This window comes from Schistocerca nitens, chromosome 5 (genome assembly GCF_023898315.1).
Source record: "Schistocerca nitens isolate TAMUIC-IGC-003100 chromosome 5, iqSchNite1.1, whole genome shotgun sequence".
Taxonomy (NCBI): domain Eukaryota; kingdom Metazoa; phylum Arthropoda; class Insecta; order Orthoptera; family Acrididae; genus Schistocerca; species Schistocerca nitens.
The window spans coordinates 441,268,246-441,293,289 of NC_064618.1; the positions used below are offsets into that span (position 1 = coordinate 441,268,246).

Sequence of the window (25,044 nt, forward strand, 5' to 3'; positions counted from 1 at the left end):
TCCAATACGGTGGGTGACCTAGCAGCAGACAAGCTGGGACCTGCTCCTTCGGAGGGCGTTATCTGCAGTGCAGTGGGACTGACCTGAACATTTGCATAAAGATGCGGACCCAGAGTGGCTCACTTATTTTTTCCCCCAGGCACAGACTCGGTGTTATGGAAGGGGTCATTTTGTTAGCCTTGGACGATAAAGAATGTTGGATGATTGTCCCTCCCACACTCTGCCCCCACATAGTGCAGCTCTTCCACACTGCACATTGGGGAAAGTGCCAAATGCAAGCAGTGGCATGGTGTCGTACTGGCAGAGCATAGATGCCAATGCTGAATGTACAGAGTCTATATGCTCAGGGACAAGTGGGAAATCTGGGAAAAACCTGGGAATTTTTTTATCTGGCAGAAAACCGGAAAAAAAAGCCGAAATGTTCATAGAATTCCGTAAATTTTTCATTGTTTCAGTCTTGAGTTAAATTTTTGTAATTTTGACTGATAGTCTAACGAAGAATTTTACTGTATCCCACTACTGCAGAATAATACTGCAGCAATGAAACGTCAACAAGAGAATAAAACTTACGTTCCAAAGGAAATGCTCCATTTACAACAACAAAACACAGTGCACACAAAAGCGCCTTCCAAAAGCAAGATTTCAGAGGCTTCAGGATGAGGGCTATGGAATACTTCGTAACAGCAAACTGCTTCCGATGAGCGTGGCGTCGCAACAGTTTACATTAAGTTCGTTTTGAGCAGTTGCCAGCGGGCTCATGTGCATGCGCAGTTGAGTTGCTTATGAGCAGTACCATCTCCCGCTCCTGGCTAATTGAGGTGTGGCTGCAGCAGTAGCAAGAAGCAGTCATGCTAACCAGAAAATTTTTTCTGACGCGCTCAAGCTGCCAGATTTGCACGTATGCAGAGCAGTCTGGTTTGTAGTGGGAGAAGGGGTAGTGACCTGTATTTTCATTTAGTGATTTTGCTGTTTTCTCTTCATTTACAGTTCACTTCTAAAATGAAAATAAAATGGATTTCTGTGGCTGGGAGCTAACAAATGAATTAAAATACATTCACATAATTATGGAATGTTAAAATATGTTATTAGTTTCAGTTTTCTGATTCTATTTTATTTCAATGTTTTTGGCAGTCAAGCAGTAATAGCCTTGCACAACAATGAAATTATTTTTGGCAGTTTGATTAATATATGTGGCTTTTATTAATCTTTTCTGCAGATGCAGTCAATTGATAAGAAACAAAGTGTTTCGTTCCACACTATTGACTAGTTTCAACTGTTCACTGGATTTCAAGTGCACATGTTCATCTTCTGGTATGTATGGCATTATGCCATAATAAAGAACCAAACATGAGGCATTACAGTACTGATTCTCCAAGAAAATTTGCATCCCGAAACATGGCCTACTTCATTGTGGATCTTCACATATGAATGTGTCCTTTAAGTCAAATTATGCGTTTAAGTATGGTTTACAAAATACCTGTGCTCTTGGGGTATCCTCTGATGTCCTATTTCATTTATGACATCATGTAACATCTCTTAATGCTATATGTGTATGAACATGGGGCCTCCTACGTCATCATAGCTGCCGACGCGCAGTCATGCTTGTTTTCTGGGACTCTTCTGGCAACTGCTTAAATGAACCCATGTCTAAGAGGTTGCGGGAAAATATTGTGGATGGTTCTTTGAAAAGCATCACTTTCAAAGGAAATTTCCTTTTACGCAAAATGAATTATGTTAGTGTGAGTAGGTGCAATGAATTTCTTAAATCACAGGGTGCTTGACTCTCATTTAAAACTTAACTCTTTGAGGACTAGTCACTTAGAGTAATTTTGAGCCTAGAAGACCTGACATTAATGCCATTCTTTAAAATTTTACTGGCACATGTGTAATTTATCTTAAAGTGGAACACGCGCAAAAAAGGCCAACATTATATATGAAATCTCAGCTTTTCTTGTAGCTTATTAATCTTAAAGATCAATAGTATATGTGAAAACTTAGCTTTTTTGTAGCTACACTACATATGTTAATTTAAACCATTAACTTTTCCTATTTGTGTGTTCACACTACTTATTGGCTGACTACATCACGTGTCTTATGCTCCGAATATCTGCTGTCAGTGGCCACCGAGAGCATGTGATGTGCTATGATTTAACAAGCACACTGTAATCTATGAAATGATCGTATGACATTCTTGGCCGGGAGGCCCCATGCGGGGAAGTTCGGCGACTTGTGAGGCAATGAAGATGAAATGATGATGAAGAACACACAACACCCAGTCATTACGAGGTAGAGAGAATCCCTGACCCCGCCGGGAATCGAACCCGGGACCCCATGCGCAGGAAGCGAGAACACTACCGCAAGACCACAAGCTGCGGACACTGTAATCTATAATTCAATGAAACTTCCTGGCAGATTAAAACTGTGTGCCGGACCGAGACTCGAACTCGGGACCTGTGCCTTTCGCGGGCAAGTTCAATCTTGATTTCAGTGCTTTGGAAACTAATGTTCTGTGTTTGGTGGAATTTGAATATATACTTTCGTAATACGAAAATATGCATTGTACATGTTGCTGCACATCAAAGATTTTTTCAAAACGCCTTTTCTTTCTCTTCCTGGGTTTGTTTTCTAAAGTGCTGGGAAGTTATATTCCGGGTGAAAAAAACTTAACTATTCAAGAAATTTATAAGTTTTACGGTTCTGAGGGAAAGTATACTATCACTTAACACAGAAAACGTGTATTTTTAACTGGGAAAGCTGGGAATTTTTTCCTTGTCCTCGTATACACCCTGAACATCCTCTGGGGCCACAGTTCGGGCTTTATCTCCTATCTTTGTTATAGAAGGGGCTGCAGCTGCAGTGGTTCCCAGCAGCGGCCCACAATTTATGGCTTCAGCGTTTAAAGATTTTTGTAGACGTTGTGGTATCGAGCATCTGACCACCACACCATTTCACCTGTCTGGCACCCAATTCCGAAGCTTCGCAATTGATCAGAATGTTAAAGTCACAGATGAAAAAATCTTGGTGTTGGCAAACTCAAGGGCCACATACTGGTCTACACCCTGCCAGTGGACAAAGCCCACCTGAGATTTTGGATGACTGATGACCACATATCCTATTTGACCTCCTGCGCCCAGCAGCGCAGACACTGTGCCTCTGCCTCCAACTGTTTTATTGTACTGGCTCTCAGGTGTGGGCGCGCACTTCTGGCCAAAATGCCAAGTGGACCCAGTGCATCATCGATGGCAACATGGGGTGATGTTCGAGGTTGTGATTGACCAGGAGCAGCTGGTCTGTCACGGCAATCAACTGTGCCCACAGCATGACATGCTGTCCTCATATCCTCCCCAGGCACTGATGAGGCAACACCGCTCGACTTGTCCCAGATCTGAGCCAACCTCTGAGCCTGCTCCTCCCCCTTTCACCCTCTGCCCTAGTGCAGGACATTGATGGGAAGCAGATACTGACAATCTATGGGAGCAAGTTGAGGTGGGTCCCCTTGCTCACACTGTGCTATGCACGGCTCCTGACCCTACCTCTGGCGCTTACCACTCTGAACGATTGTAGACTGTGTATTTCTCGGAATGAGATGCCAATGGAGGACAACCCTTTAGCACCACCCGCGTTGCACGCAGTGGCCACTTCGCAATGAGTTGACCCAAGTTGCACCCCAGAGGTCATTGATTGGGCTGTACTCCATGCAGATGGCACCCTCTTATTGTGTGGCCATAGAGAAAGTTTCACTTGAGCCATTGCTGGGGGCTCCGGTTTTGTCCTCTCCCCATCCTTGTTGCAGTTGGCATAGGTCGGGCCATTTCCAGCCCTACATGCTGATTAAGGGAGAGGGGGGAGAGGAGCTGTGTATCGGACAGTGATGTGGATTGCCTTCCTAGTACAGATATGGACATGTCAGAGGTACTAAGTGTAGTGGACTGACAAGGCAGCCAGTCCACAGAGACGGGTAGCCGAAAGGGCACACGTACACACACGCCGACTGGCGCGAAGTCTGGAACAGGATTCGTAATGAATGTGATAAAGAACAGAACGTAGCTACTAGAACACTTAACTTTTATATCGTCCTTTGGTATACAGCATTCTTGATGATACAAGTGAGACTCTTTAGATTCATGAAGTAACTAATGGCGCCTTGCTAGGTCGTAGCCATGGACTTAGCTGAAGGCTATTCTAACTGTCTCTCGGCAAATGAGAGAAAGGCTTCGTCAGTGTAGTCGCTAGCAAAGTCGTCGTACAACTGGGGCGAGTGCTAGTACGTCTCTCGCCACCTGCCTTGTGGTGGCGCTCGGTCTGCGATCCTGACAGTGGCGACACGCGGGTCCGACATGTACTAATGGACCGCGGCCGATTTAAGCTACCACCTAGCAAGTGTGGTGTCTGGCGGTGACACCACACTAAGCCTGTGAGTGGCAGCTGCGGGCCGCCATTGTAAGCAGAGCCACCACTGAGATATGCACGTCATGGGGCACCACCCAGTGGCGACTCTTTTGCTGCTGAGCCTGTGGCCTGGGCTCACGGCATTCTTTGTAGCCATTCGTATCACGCCACTGCACAACCAATTTGACTTGGTTTTTTTCCGGTCTCGAGTGGTTACTGATTTGGAACAGTTTTATTGTTTTGCTGTCTTCACTACGTTCTGGACTTGTTAGTGCTTCATTCCCTTCTATTACGAACTTGTAGGAATGTGTGGTTATTCCTTGTAGTTTGGAGTAGCCACTGGAACAAGTGACGATAAACAGTGTCTACCATTGCTGCATGGAATAGAAAAGTTGACTGAAGATAGGGCAATACCTGGAGCTGTATAACTCCTCCCACAAAGTGAAACATGATAATAAGTTAAACAAGTTTCCTAGAGACTTGTCAAGGTCTCGCGCACTGAAATTGTGCTGTTCGATGGTGAAACATCAGTATTTGCTTCTACGTTTCCACTTCATGTGATGACTGTGCCATGGCCAAGCTTGGTGACCTTTATGACAACACTAAAGTTGCTGCTATACCTGTGTGGGTGCCATATTTCTGTAGACTTAATAAGATACAACTGGTACACTGTTTTAATAGTCCTCTGAGTTTTGGCTCATTTGGAATATCCTTTCTGGATTCTAAAATTGCCACAAAATTTGTAGTATTTTGCTGTGTTTCTTCCCCACACTGTCACATGCACAAAAATGTTTTTGCAGGAAGCCTGGAAATTATAATCAGTATGAAACCTGAGTGCATATGAAGATTATGAGGTTGTAAACTTTACAAATTCAGAATAGACTCGTAGTATACAACACTTAATTCCAAGTTTTCAGTATCAGTATTAATTCTTATAGAGGTAAAGAAGAATAGCAAAAAATCTTGAAATGTGAAATGAATACAGTTGTTTTTTCCCATTACCTACCTCTTTGTGTGTGTGTGTGTGTGTGTGTGTGTGTGTGTGTGTGTGTGTGTACGTGCGTGCGTGCGTGCGTGCGTGCGTGTGGGGGGGGGGGTCTTCAGTTTGTGTCTAATGTTGTCTTCTTTGTGATGTATTGGTTACTTTTGCTCCCTGTCTCTGGAAAAAAGATGGCATTTGCAGTGGCCCAAAATTATTAAAATGTTGATATTCACTATATTTTTATTCTTTGTTACATGTTTGGCTATTATACTGATTACTTTTATCAACAAAATTGAAATCAGGGACAAAATTCATGAACCTCACACAAACAGAACACCTAGTGAATTTTATGCTCTTGCTGTAATGTAAGAAGGAGGAGACTGAAAGAAAATGCTGTGTGTGTATCTTTTGGCATTGGAATGGAAGGTACAACCACATGTTCATGTTTATTAGTCAGCTCCCACCTTCTCTCTTTTTTTGTTTTCATTTGGAGATTCTGTATCTGCATGCTCCATATTAAAACATTTTCATCTTTGTTGGGCAGGTTTACAAAACAGGTGTGTCTATTATATGTAGTAGTAGTAGTTTATTCATCCAGAGACAATTTACATTGCATGGATTTCGTCAAAAAATACATAGTATATATATATCAATATAATAGAGGGAAACATTCCACGTGGGGAAAATATATCTAAAAACAAAGATGATGTGACTTACCGAACAAAAGCGCTGGCAGGTCGATAGACACACAAACAAACACAAACACACACACAAAATTCAAGCTTTCGCAACAAACTGTTGCCTCATCAGGAAAGAGGGAAGGAGAGGGAAAGACGAAAGGATGTGGGTTTTAAGGGAGAGTGTAAGGAGTCATTCCAATCCCGGGAGTGGAAAGACTTACCTTAGGGGGAAAAAAGGACGGGTATACACTCGCACGCATGCACACACACATCCATCCGCACATACACAGACACAAGCAGACATATTTAAGGACGGGTATACACTCGCACGCACCCACACATCCATCCGCACATACACAGACACAAGCAGACATATTTAAATATGTCTGCTTGTGTCTGTGTATGTGCGGATGGATGTGTGTGTGCGTGCGAGTGTATACCCGTCCTTTTTTCCCCCTAAGGTAAGTCTTTCCGCTCCCGGGATTGGAATGACTCCTTACACTCTCCCTTAAAACCCACATCCTTTCGTCTTTCCCTCTCCTTCGCTCTTTCCTGATGAGGCAACAGTTTGTTGCGAAAGCTTGAATTTTGTGTGTGTGTTTGTGTGTCTATCGACCTGCCAGCGCTTTCGTTCGGTAAGTCACATAATCTTTGTTTTTAGATATATAGTATATATATACACACACATATAGGGTGAATAATACTATACCAAATACAGATGTGCATAGTAGACTACATGACATCAGACCACATTGAAATAGCATGTACAACTTTGATTATTTACATTGATGTATGAGAAAGAATTTGTACATGGAATACACAGTTGATATTTAGATATAACACATACAATTCTAGCACTTTTGTACATATTATTTATTTAGATCATAGCAACAGTCAGATAAAAATTACTATTGCCACAGAGTCCATAAATATAATTGTTTAGTATGAAGCTATTCCAGGTATTCTTTTACACTATAATAGCAGTTGGTCATTAAAAATTTGAATACTGCTTCTTTAAATGAAGACAATTTTTTTATTTCTTTTATCTTGACCGGTAGTTTGTTATACAATCTGCTTCCGTGTATGTTTGTTTGTTTCTGCACCAAAGCCTTGTTAACTCTTTTTATATGAATGTCATTGCACTTTCTTGTGTTATAAGTATGTAGATCTGAGTTGGATTGGAAATTGTTAATATTTCGTTTTACATTAATTACGCTTTTCTGTATATAGAGGCACGGTAGGGGTAGAATATTCAGCTGTTTAAATAATTGCTTTGAAGGAGTTAGCCTTGAACTGTTGGTAATTATTCTAACAGCTCGTTTTTGCAGAGTGAAGATGGTTTTGAGATTTTTCTTGCTGTGACCCCAGAAAATGAGGCCATAGGTAATAGCAGAATGTATATATGCAAAGTAAACAGCTCCGCTACATTCCCTACTACATACAAAGCTAATAACGTGTAAAGCAAAGCAGGCAGAGCTTAACTTATGCGAGAGATACAGGATATGGGATTTCCAGTCTAAATTTTCATCTATATGTACACCTAAGAATTTTGTGGTAGCAACTCTCACAATTTCTTTATTTTGTATTCTGAGATCTAGATCAGAGTGTGACTTTGCCTTCATGTAATGGATATAATTAGTTTTAGAGATATTTATGGTTAATTTGTTCACTTCAAACCAATTTTGCAAATATTCTATAACTCTGGTTGCAGATGTGGCAATACCCGGTTTATGTCAGTTACTACAATGTTTGTGTCATCCGCAAACAGGGTTATATGAGTACCATTTACTGGAATCTTGATATCATTTATGTAAAGAAGAAATAGGAGAGGTCCTAGAACACTTCCCTGCGGTACCCCTATTGGCACAGTCTGAATATCCGATCTGTAAACAATACTTTGGTTTTTACTGTTTGTTGTTGCAATTTCTACTACCTGTTTCCTATTATGGAGATATGACTGAAACCACTTTTTAGCTACTCCTCGTATACCGACATATTCTAATTTGTCTAGCAGGATATCATGTTGGACAGTATCGAATGCCTTTGAGAGGTCCAAATTTATTCCTATTGTACTGTTGTTCTTATCTAGCCCCGTTACAATATTTTCAATGAATTGGGTGATGGCTGACTCTGTACTCATTCCTTTGCGAAAGCCCCCCCCTGCGGGTTCGGGGGTTAGAATAGGCCCGCGGTATTCCTGCCTGTCGTAAGAGGCGACTAAAAGGAGTCTCAAATGTTTCGGCCTTATGTGATGGTCCCTTCTCGGGTTTGACCTCCATCTTTCTAAATTATTCCGAAGAGCGAGCCAATTGGGTAAGGGCGCCTTACATGGTGCACTGTATCCGTTGTGCATTGAGACCTTTAGCCAGCTTTTTCGTCGTTGCAATGGTGTCCCGCTCGTTTTCCATCTCTTGGGCGAGGATACGTCCCTGGGTGCGATTACCACGCTGCACTCTGCAGTGTTGCTTTTAACTGCGACGACGACCTTGGACATTTTTGCACCTAAGATCCAGCACAGTAGCCAGTCCATTGTGGTGGGGCCGCCATGTACCCTGTTGGTTGTAGCCCCCTGACAACACAGGGATCGCTCTACTGATGCCTGCGCCGTTAACTCCCCACGTATGCCAAGGAGTAGATGCCCATCTCCCTGGGGCATCAGGACTTCCGGCAATGGCCATCCTGCCAGGTGGCTATTGCTGCGGCTGGGTGGCGCCCGTGGGGAGGGCCCTTGGTCGGAGTAGGTGGCATCAGGGCGGATGACCCGCAATGAAGCGTGCTACATCATCTCTCGCTGGCGGCCAGCCACCAGCAGTCTCTAAGCGTTAGAGGGCTCATTTTAAAGCTAACGTTTATGACCCCAAATGGTTCCCATCCCTGGCCACACCATGGGAGGAACGAAAGGCAATGAATGACAGTGACGTGTATTCGCCCAGGTATCTCGTCTGTACCAGAGCTGATGGTGACACGTTTCTATACGTGGAGCCTCAGTTCTTTGTAGAGCATTTAGAGGACAAGTTTGGGGAGGTGGAGGGCTTGTCCAAAATGTGCTCTGGGTCAGTTTTGATAAAAACGGCATCCTCTGCCCAGTCACGCAGGCTACTTGCTTATGACAAGTTGGGGGATGTTAATGTTACCATCACCCCACATAAGAGTTTAAATATGGTCCAGGGTATTATTTTCCATCGGGACCTACTTTTGCAGTCTGATGACGAGCTGCGCGCCAATTTAGAGCGCCGAGGTGTACATTTCGTCCGGCGCGTTCATCGGGGTCCGAGGGACAATCAGGTAGCTACCGGTGCCTTCATCTTGGCCTTTGAAGGTGATACATTACCAGAGAAGGTCAAGGTGATGGTCTACCGATGTGACGTCAAACCCTATATCCCTCCCCCGATGTGGTGCTTTAAGTGCTGGAAGTTCGGTCACATGTCCTCTCGCTGTACTTCTAGCCTCACATGTCGAGATTGTGGACGCCCATCTCATCCCGATACTCCATGTGCTCCGCCTCCCGTCTGTGTCAACTGTGGAGAGCCTCATTCCCCTTGCTCGCCGGACTGCAGTATCTTACAGAAAGAACGCAAAATCATGGAATATAAGACCCTGGACCGACTGACCTACACTGAGGCTAAGCGGAAATTTGAACGGCTACATCCCGTGCGCATGATGTCATCTTATGCCTCCACTGTCACTCCTGCTCCAGCTCCTTCAGCTGCAAGACATGCAGTCAGCTCTCAGAGTCAGAGGACCTCACCTGCCCCCTTGACGATGGGGGCCCCTTCTCTCACTGTTGCTCCCACACCATCTACCTCGGGAGCAGCACCCACTAAACCACTGGGGACACCAGTCCACACTTCTAAGCCGGAGAAGCGTAAGTCTTCTTCGGCTTCTCTCGCTCGGAAGGGATCCCTTGGGTCACTCCCTTGCCAGGTTCCTACCAGCGGCACAGAAGACACCAACCAGTGGCTGAAGAAGCCACAGGTCGCTGGTCAGCGGGCTTCGCGATCCTCTTTGGTCCCGGAGACTGACTCCAATAAGCCCTCTCAACAACGGCAACCAAAGGAACAGCGAGAGAAAATGACTTTGAAGACCCATAAGACCAAGACACCTGCGGTGGCACCTACTCCACCGCTACCTAAAAGCTCTGCGTCTGAGGATGAGGTGGAGATCCTTGCATCCGCTGAGGACCTCGATCTCACTGGTCCCTCAGACGCAATGGATAGCACTTGCACGGGTGCTCCATCGGAGGCAGCAGGTGACCCAGCGGCGTAATCTGCCTTCCCAGTCCAGTCACGCCTTTCTCCGCCATGGACAATACCATCCTCCAGTGGAACTGCAGTGGTTTCTTCCACCATCTAGCTGAGCTCCGCCAACTTATCAGCCTTCACCCTTTCTTCTGCATTGCTCTTCAGGAAACTTGGTTTCCAGCAATGCGAACCCCCGCCCTCCATGGCTATCGGGGTTATTATAAGAACCGGGCAGCATATGAAAGGGTGTCTGGTGGCGTCTGCCTCTGTGTCCTTCACACTGCACAGTGAGTCTGTCCCTCTCCAAACACCTTTAGAGGCTGTCGCTGTTCGGTTGTGGACGCCACAGGCTGTTACCGTCTGCAGTCTTTACCTTCCACCGGATGGTGATGTCTTGCAGCATGTCCTGGCTGCGCTGATAGCCCAATTGCCGCCACCTTTCTTGCTATTGGGCGACTTCAACGCCCATAACCCTCTGTGGGGTGGGTCAGTGGCAACAGGTTGAGGCGCCACCGTTGAGTATTTATTGTCGCAGCTCGATCTCTCGATTTTAAATGATGGTGCCTTCACACACTTCAGTGTGGCACATGACACATACTCCGCCATTGACCTTTCAATCTGTAGCCCTAGCCTCTTACCGTCTGTCCAATGGAGTGTGCATGACGACCTGTGTGGTAGTGACCACTTTCCGATCTTTCTGTCACTACCACAGCGTCACTCTTCTGGGCGCCCTAGCAGATGGGCTATGAATAAGGCTGACTGGGACTTGTTCTCCTCCACTGCCGGTATTGAGTGGTGGTTCAATCAGTCACCACCGGCATCGTTACTGCCGCCGAATCTGCCATTCCCCGTTCCTCTGGGTCCCCTCGGCGGCGGACTGTGCCTTGGTGGTCGCCTGAGATCGCTGCAGCGATTAAAGATCGCCAGCGGGCGCTACAGCGTCACAAGTGACATCCCTGCATTGAACACATCATCACCTTCAAACGGCTGCGTGCGCGGGCCCGCCGCCTTATCCGCCAAAGCAAGCAGGAGTGCTGGGAGCGGTATGTGTACACCATTGGCCTCCATGTCTCTCCATCGCAGGTCTGGGCCAAGATCCGACACCTCTATGGCTATCGGACCCCTGTCAGCGTCCCAGCGCTCTCACTGAATGGAGCAGTTCGTACAGACTCAGACGAAATTGCCAACAGCTTGGCAGAGCATTTTGCTCTTAGTTCCGCTTCTTCCAATTACCCACTGGCCTTCCGCTCCATTAAAGAGCGGATGGAACGTCGGAGCCTTTCGTTACGCACCCACCACCCAGAATCTTACAACGCTCCATTCAGTGAGTGGGAATTTCGCAGTGCCCTAGCCGCTTGCCCTGATACCACTCCTGGGCCAGATGGCATCCACTGTCAGATGCTGAAACACCTTTCAGTGGACTGCCAGCGGCGCCTCCTCGATCTTTACAACCGTCTTTGGGTCGATGGGGAGTTTCCGTCGCAATGGCGGGACAGCATTGTCATCCCCGTTTTGAAACCTGGAAAGAGCCCTCTGGAGGTGGACAGCTACCGTCCCATTAGCCTCACCAACGTTCTTTGCAAGTTGCTTGAACTGATGGTGAGCTGGCACTTGAATTGGGTACTGGAGTCTCAGGGCCTTCTGGCTCCGTCTCAGGGTGGGTTCCGTAAAGGCCGCTCCGCCACCGACAATCTGGTGAGCCTGGAGTCGGCCATCCGTACTGCCTTTGCCCGCCGTCAGCACCTGTTCGCGCTGTCTTTTTCGACATGCGGAAGGCGTACGATACGACATGGCGTCATCACATCCTTTCTACACTTCATAGATGGGGTTTTCGGGGCCCTCTGCTGATCTTTATCAGAAATTTTCTGTTGTATCGTACCTTCCACGTGCAAGTCGCGGCCTCCCATAGTTCCTCCCGAGTCCAGAGAACGGGATACCTCAGGGATCTGTCCTCAGTGTCTGCCTGTTTTTAATTGCCATAAACGGGCTGGCTGCAGCGATGGGAAATTCTGTCTCCGCTTTCCTGTATGCTGACGACTTCTGCCTTTACTATAGCTCTATTGGCATTGCAGCTGCTGAACGTCAGTTACAGGCCGCCATCCGTAAGGCGCAGTCTTGGGCTGTAGCACATGGGTTTCAGTTTTCGGCTGCCAAGACCCAGGTTATGCATTTCTGCCGGCGATGCACTGTCCACCCGGAGCCGCAGCTTTATCTTGACGGCGAACTTCTTGCTGTGGTGGAGACCCACCGGTTTTTGGGTGTCCTTTTTGATGCCCGGTTGACTTGGCTGCCTCATATTCGGCAGCTTAAATAGGCGTGTTGGCGGCATCTAAATGCTCTGCAATGCTTGAGCCACACCAGCTGGGGCACCGACCGATCTACCTTGTTACGGCTCTACCAGGCGTTAATCGAGTCCCGTCTGGATTATGGGAGCCTGGCTTATGGCTCCGCTTCCCCATCTGCGTTGCGGGTGCTGGACCCAATACTACACAGTGGGATGCGACTTGCCACTGGTGCCTTCTGCACCAGCCCTGTGGACAGCATACTAGTGGAGGCAGGTGTCCCTCCCCTGCGGTTACGGTGCCAACGTTTGCTGGCCGCTTATGCTGCCCATGTTTTTAGCTTGCCCGGGCATCCAAACTATCGTCTCCTGTTCCCGCGATCGGTCGTCCATCTGCCAGAACATCGGCCCCGGTCTGGTTGTACAATCGCGGTCCGCGTCAAAGAGCTTCTCTCCGGGCTTAGGGTTTTCGCTGTTCCACATCCTTTTTGGGCCACTTTGCGTACACCCCCATGGTGTGTTCCTCGCCTTTGCCTTCGGCTCGACTTGGCACAGGGCCCGAAGGACTCAGTCCCTCCAGAGGCCTTCCGCCGCCGCTTTTATTCCATCCTGGCCACGTATCAGGGCTCTGGCATTGTTTACACCTGACAGTTCGATGGTTGCTGGTCGTGTCGGGTATGCGCTCACTCTAGGGGACCATTCCGAACAATGTTCCTTGCAGGATGGCTGCAGCGTTTACACTGCTGAGCTGGTCGCCATCTTTCGTGCCCTAGAGTATATCCGCTCCTGCTCAGGTGAGTCCTTCGTTATCTGTAGCGATTCCCTGAGCGGTTTACGGGCTCTCGACCAGTGTTTCCCTTGTTCTCATCTGGTGATGGCTATCCAAGAGTCCCTGCATACTCTTGCCCGTTGCGGCCGCTCTGTGGTCTTTGTGTGGACCCCCGGTCATGTCGGTATCCCGGGCAATGAACATGTTGACCGCCTGGCGAAAGAGGCCACGAGTAAACCATCTCTGGATGTTGGCCTCCCGGAGACTGATTTGCGGGCAGTCCTCCGCCGAAAAGTTTTTGCGCTTTGGGACGCTGAATGGCGCGATCGGATCACGCCCAATAAACTCCGTGCCATTAAGGAGACGACGACTGTGTGGTGGTCATCCATGCAAGCCAACCGCAGGGACTCAGTCGTCCTTTCTCGGCTCCGCATTGGCCACTCCCGGCTGACACACAGTTATTTACTGCGCCGGGAGGACCCTCCTCTATGTCGCTGCGGGGCAGCTTTGACAGTGTCCCACATTTTGTTGGCCTGCCCCCTTTTAGCTGTGGTCAGGCAGACATTTGCGCTGCCTGATACGCTCCCTGTCCTTTTAACTGATGACCCTGCTATGTCTGGTTTAGTTTTACGTTTTATTCAGGCAGGGGGTTTTTATCGTTTAATCTGAGTGTTTGTTCTGTTCTTTTGTGTTGATTCTCGCCTTTGGCCTACGGGTTTCGACTGAGTTTTTAATGTGTCTCTCGGTGGTTGGCTTTTCCCTTTTTTTTCTCTATGGTCGGCCAACCACCGCCACACTCAGTGTGATTTTAATTTGTTATGTCTGTTCTTTGTCTGAGTTTTTCTTGCCCTGTGTTGCCTGTTGTCTCTATTATCTGCCTTTTTCCTCTGTGTGTGTATTTTTAAGTTTTGGATCAAGGGACCAATGACCATTGCAGGCTGGTCCCTTTAATCCCACAAACCAACCAACCTTTGCGAAAGCCGTGTTGGTTTACAGACAATAGATTGAATTTCTCGAGGTAATTTGTAATTCTGTTTTTCATGACTGTCTCTATTACTTTTGAAAATACCGATAATAAAGCTATTGGTCTATAGTTTCCCACTTCATGTATATTGCCCTTTTTATACAATGGTTTTACTTCCGAAAATGATATGTTTATGATGTGTGAGAGTGTGTCTGAAATGACACTAGCACATCTCATCATGACTGAGCAAGGTATCTCGTCAATCCCTGAGGACATTTTATTCTTCATTGTTTTTACTATTCGATTAACTTCCAATTTGTTTGTGGGAGGTAGCAATAATGAATTAACACTTTGTTCTTCTGGGACTGATGTTCTACTAATCTTAGAACAATTTTTATGCAGATTGATTGGACTATTTATGAAGTAGTCATTAATGTAATTTGCTAAAGTACAATTTCTGACTAGCACACCTTGATCATCTTTTAAAACAAAGTCATGTGGATTTCTAACATTTTTGCTTGGACCTATTTCTTGTTTTACTACATTCCATATAGCTTTTGATTTGTTTGCTGACCCAGCAATTACACTGTCATTGTGCATTGTCTTGGCTTTTTTGATCACCTTCCTGTAAATTTTCTTGTATGTCTTAACATAATCTGTGAAGTGTTCATCTTTGTTATCTTTTTTGAGTTGACTGATATGTTTTAGTGTTTGACTAGATATTCTAATAGCAGGTGTTATCCACTGGCTTGTGTTCCTAGGCATTACATTGATCTTTGTAAGCTTTTTAGGGAAACACATCTCAAATAGGGACATGAATGTACTAGAAAAAGCATTGAAAGATTCCTCGGTTGATGTTTCTGCAAAGACATCTTCCCAGGTTTCATTAGCTAACAACTGGATGAAAGTATTTACTTTTTCTGTATGTTGTTGTTGTTGTTGTTGTTGTGGTCTTCAGTCCTGAGACTGGTTTGATGCAGCTCTCCATGCTACTCTATCCTGTGCAAGCTTCTTCATCTCCCAGTACCTACTGCAACCTACATCCTTCTGAATCTGCTTAGTGTATTGATCTCTTGGTCTCCCTCTACGATTTTTACCCTCCACGCTGCCCTCCAATGCTAAATTTGTGATCCCTTGATGCCTCAAAACATGTCCTACCAACTGATCCCTTCTTCTAGTCAAGTTGTGCCACAAACTTCTCTTCTCCCCAATCCTATTCAATACCTCCTCATTAGTTACGTGATCTACCCACCTTATCTTCAGCATTCTTCTGTAGCACCACATTTCGAAAGCTTCTATTCTCTTCTTGTCCAAACTGGTTATTGTCCATGTTTCACTTCCATACATGGCTACACTCCATACAAATACTTTCAGAAACGACTTCCTGACACTTAAATCTATACTCGATGTAAACAAATTTCTCTTCTTCAGAAATAATTTCCTTTCCATTGCCAGTCTACATTTAATATCTCCTCTACTTCGACCATCATCAGTTATTTTACTCCCTAAATAGCAAAACTCCTTTACTACTTTAAGTGTCTCATTTCCTAATCTAATCCCCTCAGCATCACCCGATTTAATTTGACTACATTCCATTATCCTCGTTTTGCTTTTGTTGATGTTCATCTTATATCCTCCTTTCAAGACACTGTCCATTCCGTTCAACTGCTCTTCCAAGTCCTTTGCTGTCTCTGACAGAATTACAATGTCATTGGCGAACCTCAAAGTTTTTACTTCTTCTCCATGAATTTTAATACCTACTCCGAATTTTTCTTTTGTTTCCTTTACTGCTTGCTCAATATACAGATTGAATAACATCGGGGAGAGGCTACAACACTGTCTCACTCCTTTCCCAACCACTGCTTCCCTTTCATGTCCCTCGACTCTTATAACTGCCATCTGGTTTCTGTACAAATTGTAAATAGCCTTTCGCTCCCTGTATTTTACCCCTGCCACCTTCAGAATTTGAAAGAGAGTATTCCAGTTAACGTTGTCAAAAGCTTTCTCTAAGTCTACAAATGCTAGAAACGTAGGTTTGCCTTTTCTTAATCTTTCTTCTAAGATAAGTCGTAAGGTTAGTATTGCCTCACGTGTTCCAACATTTCTACGGAATCCAAACCGATCTTCCCCGAGGTCCGCCTCTACCAGTTTTTCCATTCGTCTGTAAAGAATTCGCGTTAGTATTTTGCAGCTGTGACTTATTAAACTGATAGTTCAGTAATTTTCACGTCTGTCAACACCTGCTTTCTTTGGTATTGGAATTATTATATTCTTCTTGAAGTCTGTGGGTATTTCGCCTGTCTCATACATCTTGCTCACCAGATGGTACAGTTTTGTCATGACTGGCTCTCCCAAGGCCATCAGTAGTTCTAATGGAATGTTGTCTACTCCCGGGGCCTTGTTTCGACTCAGGTCTTTCAGTGCTCTGTCAAACTCTTCACGCAGTATCTTATCTCCCATTTCGTCTTCATCTACATCCTCTTCCATTTCCATAATATTGTCCTCAAGTACATCGCCCTTGTATAAACCCTCTATATACTCCTTCCACCTTTCTGCCTTCCCTTCTTTGCTTAGAACTGGGTTGCCATCTGAGCTCTTGATATTCATACAAGTGGTTCTCTTCTCTCCAAAGGTCTCTTTAATTTTCCTGTAGGCAGTATCTATCTTACCCCTAGTGAGACAAGCCTCTACATCCTTACATTTGTCCTCTAGCCATCCCTGCTTAGCCATTTTGCACTTTCTGTCGATCTCATTTTTGAGACGTTTGTATTCCCTTTTGCCTGCTTCATTTACTGCATTTTTATATTTTCTCCTTTCATCAATTAAATTCAATATTTCTTCTGTTACCCAAGGATTTCTATTAGCCCTCGTCTTTTTACCTACTTGATCCTCTGCTGCCTTCACTACTTCATCCCTCAGAGCTACCCATTCTTCTTCTACTGTATTTCTTTCCCCCATTCCTGTCAATTGTTCCCTTATGCTCTCCCTGAAACTCTCTACAACCTCTGGTTCTTTCAGTTTATCCAGGTCCCATCTCCTTAAATTCCCACCTTTTTGCAGTTTCTTCAGTTTCAATCTGCAGTTCATAACCAATAGATTGTGGTCAGAATCCACATCTGCCCCTGGAAATGTCTTACAATTTAAAACCTGGTTCCTAAATCTCTGTCTTACCATTATATAATCTATCTGATACCTATTAGTATCTCCAGGATTCTTCCAGGTATACAACCTTCTTTTATGATTCTTGAACCAAGTGTTAGCTATGATTAAGTTATGCTCTGTGCAAAATTCTACCAGGCGGCTTCCTCTTTCATTTCTTCCCCCCAATCCATATTCACCTACTATGTTTCCTTCTCTCCCTTTTCCTACTGACGAATTCCAGTCACCCATGACTATTAAATTTTCGTCTCCCTTCACTACCTGAATAATTTCTTTTATCTCGTCATACATTTCATCAATTTCTTCATCATCTGCAGAGCTAGTTGGCATATAAACTTGTACTACTGTAGTAGGCATGGGCTTTGTGTCTATCGTGGCCACAATAATGCGTTCACTATGCTGTTTGTAGTAGCTTACCTGCACTCCTATTTTTTTATTCATTATTAAACCTACTCCTGCATTACCCCTATTTGATTTTGTATTTATAACCCTGTAATCGCCTGACCAAAAGTCTTGTTCCTCTTTCTGTATAGAAGTGCCTTTTGTATCCCCACTTATAATTTACTGCCTTGGGGATAGAGTAATTTATGTATGTTAATAGTGTATTGTGATCCGAAAGACCTAAGTTTACGTTTAGTGGCTCAGTGATACCATTCTCCATATTTGAGAAAATATTGTCTAAAAGAGAAGATGACAGTTCTGTTAGTCTGGTGGCATCTGTAAAGAGTGGTTTCATGTGGAAGCTGCTGAGTATATTCAAAAGCTGTCTTTTTTCATCACTTTCAATTAACAGGTTAATATTAAAATCTCCACATAAAAATAATTTCACTTCATTACTATAAAAAGTGTTTAATGCTGCTTCTATTTTTTTGAAGAGTATGTTTTTGTCACCCAGTGGAGATCTATATACTGTAATGACAACTAGTTTTTCACTCTTCTCCTCAGTTTTTAACTCTATGGCACATGATTCAAAATGTTTTTCTATATTTAGATGATCCAATTCTGTTTTCACTTTGAACTGCAGTCCTACTCTAGAGTAAATGCATACCCCACCATTTTTAAAAACACTTCGGCAATAATGTGTTGCTAAATTAAACTTGCTTATATTTATGAGACTTAATTCACTAGCCTTGCACCAGTGTTCAGATAAACAAATACAAGAGACATCAGCAAGATTATTTAAAGCTACTTCTAGATCTAGTACTTTGTTTCTGAGGCATTGAATATTCTGACACATTATCCTGACTGTTTTGCAAGTATTTTTTCTTTTGTCATTACCTGGTAATGTGCTGCTTTTTCCATAGTAGTTGTGACTTACCTGCAAATTTTCTTGCTGATTTGTCACAATCTTTTCCATTTCTTTGTCTGAAGCCATAAAAAATCCTTATTTAATGATGTAGATGTACCTTGTCTTTGACTCCTCCTTAGGCAGTGTTGTGCTGCTGCAACTGTTGTTGATGGTTTTGTTGCTGCTGCTACTGTTGTTGTTCATTCAGTTGCTGCTGCTACTGTTGTTGCTGCTGGTGCTTCTGTGGCCGGTGGTGGTGGTGGTGGTGGTGGTGGTGGTGCTGCTGACAGGATTCTTCGTGCTGTTGCTGCCTTTGATTCTTTTATTGGCACTGTTTCTGTTGGTGGTGGATCTGTTGTTGTAGTATCTGTTGGTTTTGCCCTGTAATTGTTGATGCCTGTGGTTTCCTTCCTCTTTTCTGCCAGTGACTGTAGTGGAACTGCTACAGCTGTTGACACCATTTCTGCTTCTGTTGCTTGTGTTGCTGCTGTTATTGGTCTTGTTGCTTGAGCTGGTTCAGATGTTGATGGTTTTGCTGGTGCTGCAGTTGTTACTGAATTTGATCGTGATGCTGTAGCAATTTGTGGTTTTGCAGCTGCTTTAGTTGTCTCCAAGACAGATTCACTTCCTCCATGGTTGCTTCCAGTAATGTATTGGTAGTTCATTACAATGGCTGGTACTGACTCATAGATACTTTGTTTTTTATATGGTTCTAACGTTTCGTAAATTGCTTTGCACAGAGATAACTTGCCTCTTCTATTCAGGTGCATGCCATGTTTTGTAAAGCTGCATCTATCCAGGAAATCGATTGATAGAAATCTTATGTTTGGGTACACTTTACACGCTGTTTGTATCTGTTTATTTGCTTCCTTAATTTCGGCGTTCACACATGAAGCAGATATGGGGTCATGCCTATGTGGTATACCAATAACAGTTACTTTTTGGTTTTCTATCGAACTGAGGGCACTTTTGAGACTGATAATAGCGTTAGCTAACTCGTTACAATACACGTCATTTGCTCCTCCAATTAATACAACATGACGATTTTTGTTGTCTTGTTTGTCCAGTAAAACGTCCCTAATAATTTCCTGCATTGGTGCTCCTGGTTTCACAAGACTGCATACTTTCAGATCGTAATGGTTTCGTAGTACTTCCGCCAGTCCGCATCCGTGGCTATCTGAGTAGATATTTAACTCAGTGAGATTTCGTGAAGATTTATTATTTATTGTTGGAGACAAATATTTCACTTGGGCACAGATTTTCGCTTCGCTGGTATGCATTTTCTGTTGAAATTCATCGATCTCTGCGTGTTTTCTATGTGAGGCCAGTCTTTGTAGTTCATTAGTTAATGAACTTATTATTATTTTTGCTTCTTGCAATTCGCTTTTATATTTTAATATATCAGGCTGTAGGTCTTCTTGTGTTAAGGCCTCATATTTACGTTTTAAAATGCCAATCTCAGTTAGCAACGTTGCAATCACTTCACTTTCGCATTCTGCACTGATCAATTTGTTTTCAATGTCTACATAACATTCCCGACAAGCCCAGAATTTTTGTTTCGGATTAGCACTTGCACAACTGTAATGGTGTAAAGTTTTGCATTTAACACACATAATACCTTTCGCCGCTCGCTTGTTGTAGTAGCATTTGTCTGAGTATACACGATAATGTTCACCACGAGGTTGACCGGAAGACGATGTGGACGCTATACTCGCGATTGCATTAACGAAATTTGTCGATTTATCCATCCTTTCTTCTGATATTTTTACAATCATATGACATGTAACACATTTCTCTTCACTGTAAATGTTTTGTTTTTTACATTTTTCACACTTTTTACCACTGTTTTTGTTCACATTTGCGGAGCTAACACACACTATATCTTCACTTTCCGCTATCTTTGTTATGTTTACTACTACTTGGTATAAATTGTGTCCTCAGAACAATCACTTCAAACCGTTACACAGACAGCAGTGATATTTTCATATCTGTAGGGTTTGAAGATCAGTGACGAGACATCATTTTCCTAAAACAGTGTGAGGCACTTTTCAAAAACACTAGAAAAAATTGACTTCGAAGATTTGGGGATCCAGGTATCACCAAATATAAAGAAATTTGAACTTTTTATCAGAGCTGACTGTAGTTGTGTGCATAGTATTTTAGTTTTATAATCACAAAGTTGCAGGTTCATTTCTTGCTGGTTGCATTTTTGAACTTTTGTTTGAATTTGTTATTTATTGTCGAATTGAAATGAAAATTAATAGTTGTTGACTCCTACTTTTCTAGTACAAATCACAACTTTATTAATTTAAAGTAAAGGAAAGTAAAAAAAAAAAAAAATCAATAATCACATGAAACAAGTGTCTATATTAAATTAAAATTTGATTCAGTAATGCAAAACATAAAATAGAAATTAAAATACTTTTAATGCCAGTGATTATGAATAAATGTAAACATAATAGCAGTCATAGTATATAATATTTAATTTAACAATAAGACTGTTCACATTTTTTACCAATTTTAATTCATGAATAGTCACATTTTCAAGTGATGAGTAATTAAAATTTACAATTGTAAACAAATTAACAAATTGTGATTCATTATTTGTTAATTAACATTTCATTGTAGTAAAAAAATGTAGAATTTTTTAAAAGTGGAAAAAAAGAAAGAAAAAGTTGGAAATAGCAAAAATTGACCCAGTGGTTTGAAGATTACACCTGGAACCACAGATGTTCATGTCGATAGCAGAATTTTTTTGTACTTTAACAATGCTTGTAAGTCTTCAAATTCCTTCCCCCTTCCTCCTCAGAGTGTTCTTTGGCTAGTGCGTCATACTGCTATACAAAATTTATGTCCAAGCACTGACCTTTCAATCTTGAAAGTGTGAAGAAAATCAAAGAGGGATAGTGTGTAAGGTCCACTTGTTATGCCAGCAGAATCTGAATGATACCACTCCAAATCCCAGTGAATAAGTCTGTCCTGCAACTCCAAAGTACGACAGATTAAGAGCCTACATGATACAAAGAAAAGGGAATGTGGGGAATAATCTAACATTAGTATATTAAAATATTTGAGAAATAAGCAAGACATGTGAATAATAATAAAACTGTAATGTAAAAAGTGTGGTTTTTATTTCACTGTAATACACTAGAATGCATCTGCTCATATTATTACCGTATTGATTGTTTTGTTTTGTTGCTTTTGACAGATCATCCAAAATGTTTTTCCGTGTGGTGAACTTAAGAGGTAAGTACTTCAGTATACATTATTCTAACCTATATGAATTTTTTAAGTTCTTTCAGATTTATTCAGTTGGAAGATACATAGTAAATTAATTTATTGGCAATTTCAGCAAGTTGTAGATACCTTCTATCCATTTCATGCAATAAATTTTTGTTGGTAAAAATAAAGACTGGTGTCTGAAAATTAAACTGAGATAGTGAAGAGGCCAACGCTAAGCTGATACATGGACTGTGATTGGGAAGCAACAATATGAAAACAGTAATATTAAACCTGAAGCTTTTGATATTAGACACTTTTTTGGGAAAAATGGGGGTGAGGGAGTATAAGGAAGAAAATGAGGAATTAGACATTTGCAATGATAACAGAATCGATTAAAGAAAATCTGTGTAACTGAGACTCAAGTGCTGAGGAAAAGAGAAGTACAGAAAGAATGCTTGCTTAGGTTGTGATTTGGTAGTGTGCATAATGAAGAAGTCTTCCAGTTTCAGCTTACTAGTAAACACTTTCCATTTTTAGATCACTGAAATAATTTTTTTCCTGTTTTCTCTTTTTAGGTAAGATTTTCCCATGTACAAACAGAAGAATGCTTTTTAGGCACTCCAAATTTTCCACAGTGAGGGTGAACAGGGAAGATCTGAGACATGCATAATATTTATGTTCTGAATCTCGCTTGAACTGGAGATATAGTTGACATATGTGTCCATTTGCCACTTCTTTTATATTTATTTTTATTTTTCTCTCTCATTATCCTCAAAACCAAGGTTCAGTCTATTTCAAAAGCTTAAGATTTGATATGCACACTGTCACAGTCCTCGCATTTTGTTAATGTGTTGTTGGAATTATAGTAACTTAATATAGTAGAACAGTCTTTCATTTCTTTGTGTGTAAAACTTTCTACTGTGAAATAGCTGTTGAAAGCTTTAAGTTGTAAAACAAAGGTTTCTAAAAAAAATCAAAAAACTGTTTTTACAGATCATGTTTTTTATTTAGTGAAGCTATCTCCCATACATTAAAAAAAAAAAAAAACTGTTCACCAAATGTGTCGTCCTCTTCACCACCACCCCTCCCGAGATTGTATACTTAAAACCTTTAAACACGATGCTTCCTATATGTGTGGTGCTTCATCATTTTGATAACTTTAAATGTTTTAAAGGTTCTCACGTATTACCATCAGTTACAGTCCCATCATTCGCGCCCCCCCCCCTCCCCAAGAATACTTTGCCAACATTTGTCTAATTATTTTTCTGTCATTTCGCCAGCCTGTGGGACTGGAGTTGTCAAAGGTTCATCGTCCATGATGGACTCAGTCTGCCATCATCAGTGCGAGTTATCTTTTGACATTGCCAGCCACTCATACTGGCAAAACATCAGAAAAATTATTAAGCAAATGTCGACAAACACCCAAGACAAAAGTCAACAGGCTATATGTCAAATGGCTACAAATGCCTCAACTATTTTGTGGAAAAACAGGACACTAAAAAATTTAAAGTCACCAAAACATTGCAGCTGCTTTCACAAAAACACACTTGTCAGTAAGAGTTATTGCTCAGAATGCATTGTGTAAGATATACTTAAATTATAAAATATTATGGCTGGCAATAGCAATTTTTTTCAATGTTGAAGAAAAAACAAAAGACAATTTAAAGCATGTTTATTTCCATTCTGAGGTAAAAGCTAAAGTACTGTTTCTGACTGCACTATAAATTTTCGTCCTCAAAACTAGTTATACTTCATTAGAAAGACAGTTTTTGTTGTAGATATCATGTGAAATTAAATTATCTTCTCAAATAAAAAAAAATTAAATGGCATGAAAAGATAGAACTAATAGAATGCTTTAATAACTGGGACATGGAACAGTTTCTAAACATTAGAGGAATTCATATGCAGCATGGTGTAGAAGTTATTGAATTTATAAAGGTTGATCAAGACTGAGGTTGACACGTCTCCTGAACTTCCTTGATAGTTACATTCCTTATCGATGAAGAACTGGGTTTTGTATTAGCTGGTGCCCACTTGTGTCATACATTTTGGTTAACATGCTGTTTATTGTATACGCTGCTTCCATTTTGATTACGGAAAATGCAGTTGCTGTGATAAGAGCATTATTGGGTAGTAAATTTGTTTTCTATAAAGCACTGTCACAAAAATCAACATCAGTACAAAAGCTACGGTTTTCAATGATGATAAATGGTTAGCTTTATACTCATTCACTTACATATTAGAGAAACACTTTGTCTTCCTAGTTATGCATGCTCATCTTCATCAGTTTCTCATTGAGCACAACATTTCCCAATGCTGAATGATGATGATTGATGGCTGCATATTGATATCTTGAAAGAATAAGGGAATGATTTACCAACATGCTGTTCCCTCTCCGTACAGGAGTGCTACCAGATATTTGTTCACATCATTTAGGAATAACACTACAGATAAACCAGCTCTATTTTCTCTGGGTTCGTGTAATTTATAGCTATCATAGTACATGGTATTTCTTCACAAATCAGTTCGGCGAGAGGGGGGGTGTTATGTTTGGATGTTTAGCCACATTCATCTATCATCTGCCATACAGTGCCACTCTGCTCCCAGCTCCTTCCTTTCTATTCTCATCACCAATGATACTCCTCTTGGGAATTTGATTTAAGAAGTAGGGAACAATGCTAAAGATTTGAAATTTCTCGGAGATTCTACCAAGACTGGCTTCAATCATATACTCAAGAACTAGCAGAAATGCCAAAAAAAGTGCATTGAGGTGAAATGAGACTACTTTAAAAGTGATGAGGTAAATACTGAGGCACAGTAGTAAATATCAATGAAAATAAATCAATATTACTACTTGATCAGCTTTTTTTGTTTATATAAAAACTGGGCGTAAATGCATGACAATCAGAAAAAGACAGTACAGTAGGTTTCGATTTTATTAATGCATTTTAAATGCATGGTGCGAAGGATGAATTGATGCATGTTTGCTTGCTTATTGTATCATTTTTAGTGTACTGTTATGCATTTTTTTTAAATAAATAGACCATAACAATAAAACAAACACAATGC

The 25,044-nt window shown here is 42.3% G+C and overlaps 1 protein-coding gene across 2 annotated transcripts in view; it reads left to right on the forward strand.

The window, feature by feature from the left end:
• LOC126259360 (alpha-tubulin N-acetyltransferase-like) overlaps positions 1-25,044 on the forward strand; it is a 113,032-nt gene that overhangs the window by 63,852 nt on the left and 24,136 nt on the right. Inside the window, exons 7-8 of one of the 2 annotated variants that reach the window (XM_049956096.1) lie at positions 21,962-21,999; positions 22,551-22,859. In XM_049956096.1, the coding sequence (XP_049812053.1) occupies positions 21,962-21,999; positions 22,551-22,554 (42 nt within the window). In that variant the 3' untranslated portion in view covers positions 22,555-22,859. Of the gene's footprint in view, positions 1-21,961; positions 22,000-22,550; positions 22,860-25,044 lie in introns of those variants that run through there. The other variant, XM_049956095.1, reaches the window with a different exon arrangement.